The sequence below is a fragment of the Balaenoptera musculus genome, chromosome 16 (assembly GCF_009873245.2).
Source record: "Balaenoptera musculus isolate JJ_BM4_2016_0621 chromosome 16, mBalMus1.pri.v3, whole genome shotgun sequence".
Taxonomy (NCBI): Eukaryota; Metazoa; Chordata; class Mammalia; order Artiodactyla; family Balaenopteridae; genus Balaenoptera; species Balaenoptera musculus.
This window is the reverse complement of record NC_045800.1, coordinates 55,479,515-55,484,393: the sequence shown is the minus strand read 5'-3', so window position 1 is coordinate 55,484,393 and position 4,879 is coordinate 55,479,515. Positions and strand designations below refer to the sequence as shown.

The following is a 4,879-nucleotide window of genomic DNA, read 5'->3' as shown; positions in this document are numbered from 1 at the left end:
TGCTGGGCATTCTCCCTCCCTCTCCTCCTCAGGGCTTCTCGGTGGTCCATTGTGTAATAGATAAGCCTGTCTTATCTACGTCACAGATGACTGTAGCTCCCAACCTCACAATAGTGCAGCTTGCTGGGTGCTCAGAGCCCCTCCTGGGCCCTCTGCCTGCTCAGTTATTTCCTCCCTACTCAAGGGTAGAGTCATGTAGTGGAGGCCTTAGCCACTTTTAAGCACCAATCCATCAAGCTCCTCTCAAGCCTGATGCGCCCCGGGACCTATTTACTGACCTTGGAGAGCTGGAGAGCTTTAGAAAAAAGTCCATTTGAATTAAGAGCTATTGGTAAGTACCTATGTATTTATTGGTTCTTTGGGGAAAGATGGGCTCCAGAAACATCTCATATTTGTCCTGAAATGAATCTGCGTTGGTTAGAGTGTGTCTATTTTTTATGTCCAATTAGATTTGTAAAATAGTGTGACCCTGTTTGACGTTTTCCAAACCCACCAGGATGGAAACCGAATACCTGAAGAGGTGCTTTGGAAATTGCCTGGCCCAGGCACTGGCAGAGGTGGCAAAGGTTCAGCCCAGTGACCCCATAGAGTACCTGGCTCACTGGCTTTATCATCACAAGAAAACTGTGATAGCAAAAGAAAAGGTGTGTGTGTGCACTGGGTTGACTTGGGGAGGGCTTTCAGCTTTCCCAGAGGAATTTGAAATCCAAGGCACCACTCTGGAGCTGGCCTGGGGAGTGTCATGGTTTATTCCACTTTTGAGGATGGCTTAGGCCCAGATATCCCTGAAGTATAGGGAGTCTGGGGGCTGAAGAGAGAATCCAACTCAGAGAAGTTGTGGGGTTGGTGGGTTTGGAGATACTAGCAGGTTGAAGCTAGTTAGTTACAGGAGCAAAGTCAGGAGGCCTGAAGGGCCCGGGGCCTGTGCTGGGAGGGTCCCTGCTTCCGAGGACTGACCTTATGCCACTCTGTCATATCGCCCCAGGATAGGCAAGAGAAGGTCCAGCTGCAGGAAGAATATGAAAATAGCCTCAAAGAAACCAGAGTGACAGAAATGCTGATGCAAGAAGAGTGTGAGATTCAACAGAAGTGTGAAAAGTGTCATCCCGTGGTGGGTACCAGGAAATCTGCAAGACAGCTCAACCACAGTGCAAAGTGCACTGAGGCTCCCAAAGCCTACTTTCCCCTCCATATTCATATGTTTGTATGTAAATCAATCTTATTGACAATCCTTGTCAATAAAATCCTTGTAATGAACAAACAAAATGCTTAAAGGCAATTCCATTTTTGATGTCAGGGAATAAATTACATGTTACTGGTTTAAAAAATCAGATTTTAAGAAAAATCTAATGTGTCACTTGGAACAAATATATTTCCATACAAGATCCTTTGAATCCTTTTCAAAAATTACTCAGTATTTTTCAGAAACCAAATATGGTTTTGGTTAATACTTCAGGTATATTATTTAATTTATTATATACTATTTACTTAAGTATTTAATTTAATATATGCTATTTATTTATGTATCAAGCCACAGATGTCTCCTCTGTGTTGCTCTAATAGCGGTCATGAATTATTAACTTAGAATAGTTGGAAACAACTGTGTATTCATTCGTCTGACAAGCATATCTTTTATCCCGCACAATTTTTGCCACAGTCTTCTGAAAAACACCTTGTGTCATTTTGTGCTTTCTGCAAAGTGCATGACACCTGGAGAGTGAATTCACTTATTGAACTTGATATCTGGCATCTTTTTAACTATCTGTCCTGTGCATGAAAATCTTTAATGTCGTCCTATACAATTTACTAGCTTTTGCTAGTTTCAAAGCCAACTTTGGTGAAGACATGAAAATATTAAGCTTATGTACATTTATATCAATATTCTCAGATTTTCTCATAATTAATAGATTTATATTTTTAAGTCTGGATGTTTTATAAATAAATCAAGAGAAAGATAGTTTCCTACTACAGTCTGAAAACAGTAGTTGAAGGAACTCTCCCTCAGGAACAGTTCATTCTTGGAACAGTTGTTGGGAGATGATAGACTTGAGATCATTAAGCAAAAGTTGTCGTCGTCACCTTGCTGCCCACTCTAATCCTTTCCTAACACCATGCTTCACTGTTAATAGAAATATAAATATATAAGGCAGGGAAAGACTCCCAAAACTCTACCCTGGTTTTATGATGCCTTTGTTAAAGAACACCTCGCTCACATCAACGTTTTGAATTGTCCCTTTGTGTTACACTCAGGAGGTTTTATACCCTGAAGCAGTATTTCTTAGCAAGATTCCGATGAGTAAAAGGTTTGTTCTTCTTTTGCCAAGTGTGAGACAATGGGCGATTGTAAGGGAAGATGGGAAATGAGAGCCAGCCTGATGCCTGCACTATGTGCAAGTTCTCAGCTTTAGGAAAGAGTTCATGTGCAAATTGTGATTATGGAAATCGATTCCCTTTGTTAGAAGGAAATAGAGAAAACCCGACAGTGATGTAAAACAAAGCTTATTGCTTATGTGGCAAGGGGGAGCCACATCATCCAAGTGCAAGTTGCTCTCCTAGTATAAACTGAAAGAGCTAGATAAAGGGCGAAGAGGTGGAGGTACATCAAATAAGATGAGATTCTAAGTTCTGGTTTCTTGTTGGCTCAAGGTGAATAGCAAATTTTTCCTTGCTACTGTCATCTTTAGATTTCATCACCAGAGCTGTAAAACTTATCTGAAATAGGCCCAGGATAGGTTGCATAGGATTTCAGCAGGCCTGCTGATTTAGCTGATGGGCTTTTACGCCTATACTAAAAGCTTTGCAAGATTTTCCTTAATATCTTAAAACCATCATTGCTTTTAGTACCCCAGATTGAATACTGCTGGTCCAGTGGATGTGTCAAAAGGGGAGTAGAAACAGAGCACTATGTGTGGTAGAGATCATACCTAATTATGGGAATCAAGAAGAGACTCACAGAGGAGATAACATTTGAGTCAGACCTAGAAGAAAGCTGGCAAAAGTTGCCCTTGTATTGATTTCTCTTCATTAAGCAGAGGCAGCTTTGAGTAAGTAAACCATTATTCTGTTTCTAAGTCTGAAAGCAATCCCTGTGATATAAAGATCTGAGCCATACAGATGTTTTAGAAATAAGTTTTTATGGAAACAATACACAGATTTGCTGCATAGATTCATAGCACTTTGGAGTTAGAGGGTCTTAAAGATCATGTGGGCAAGTACTCCACAGAGCTCGCTGCAGTGCCCCACAGGGTCCACTGTTGAGTGGACAATGGACAAAGATGGGGGTAGAGATGGCCAGTAGAGCTCAAGCTCCAAGCTTCCTATCTCACCAGGGACTGCAATTACATGGACGCTTGATATCATCTCATAGGTCACTGAGACTGCATTCATTTTTTCCATCTTTTTTCCTCTGTGCTTCAGTTTGGATAATTTCCATTGATCTGTCTTCAAGTTAACTGATCCGTTCTCCTGCAATGTCCAATCCTATTTAGGAATTCAATGAATTTTTTTCATTTCAGATATTTTCTCAATTCTAGAATTTCTATCTGGTTCCTTTCTATAATTTCCATTTTCTCTGCTGATATACCCTATCTTTTCACTCACTATGGCCATTTTTCTCCTTTCAATTTTAAAAAATATTTATAATCACTGTTTTACGTTCTTGTCTGCCAGTCTCATCATCTTTGTCATTTTGAGGTCTCTTTCTATTAAATACTTTTTCTCTAGATTATGGTTCACATTTTCCTACTTCTTCACATGTCTAGTAATTATTACCTGTATGCTAAACATTGTAGATGATACTTTATAGGGCATCTAGATTGCGTAGCTTTCCTTTAAAAGGTGTTGAATTTTGTTCTGTCAGGCAGTTAAATTATTGGTGAATTATCTTGATCCAATCAGATTTGTTTTATGCTTTGCTGGATTAGGTCTTTTTCAGTTTTGTTCAGTCTTGGGCATGAAAATGGCAATATTGTATTCTTGCCATGCCCAGTATGTTTAGTCTCTGCTAATGACTTTTTTCTCTTCTGTTTTCTATTTAGCCACTGATATCTGTAGTGGGTTCCACAAAGAAGACCATGTTTATGCAGGAGAACACAAAACCCCTTGAGAAGGAAGCCTTGAAGCAGGAATCCCTGCCAGGAACTTCCAGTATGATTCCAGGAATGCCTCAACAGATTCATTCTTCAGAGCCATCTGTCCAGGTTGACTGGAACATTGAAACTCCACAAGACATAAATTACCAGACTTTTCAGCATGAAATTGCTCCTGAAATGCATCCTGGCTCCAAATCTCCTCCCTAGGTTATAGAAGGTGGATGATTCTAATTATGCTTCTCTCAAAGCTGCAAGCTGAGAAAATGGCCAGCTAGAAGAGCTCTTACTTGAAGATGATTAACTATGTGGATTAAACCAAGATATGAGAGGCTGTGGAAGGAGGTGTCTGCAGGGACTCTCCAGCCCAAGACCTGTCCTGATAGCCATGAAAACCCCTTAATCATGTGAAGATTTGAACTACTTATAGGATAAAATAACTCATAATAAGGATTTAAAATAAGTAACCAGGGCCTCCCTGGTGGCGCAGTGGTTAAGAATCCGCCTGCCAATGCGGGGGACACGGGTTCGAGCCCTGGTCCAGGAAGATCCCACATGCCATGGAGCAACTAAGCCTGTGCACCACAACTACTGAGCCTGTGCTCTAGGGCTCGTGTGCCACAACTTCGAGCCTGCGCTCTGGAGCCCACAAGCCACATCTACTGAGCCCACGTGCCACAGCTACTGAAGCCCGTGTGCCAAGAGCCCATGCTCCGCAACAAGAGAAGCCACAACAATGAGAAGCCCGTGCACCGCAACGAAGAGTAGCTCCCATTCGCCACAACTAGAGA

The 4,879-nt window shown here is 41.3% G+C and overlaps 1 protein-coding gene across 1 annotated transcript; it reads left to right on the top strand.

Annotated features, from left to right (window-relative positions):
• Positions 1 to 205: 205 nt before the first annotated feature.
• Positions 206 to 4,586, top strand: DYDC2 (DPY30 domain containing 2). Its single transcript, XM_036829024.1, has 4 exons — positions 206 to 331; positions 497 to 644; positions 986 to 1,111; positions 4,038 to 4,586. The coding sequence occupies exons 2-4, from the start codon at positions 498 to 500 to the stop codon at positions 4,296 to 4,298; spliced, it is 534 nt and encodes a 177-aa protein (XP_036684919.1). The 5' UTR covers positions 206 to 331; position 497; the 3' UTR covers positions 4,299 to 4,586.
• Positions 4,587 to 4,879: the final 293 nt, after the last annotated feature.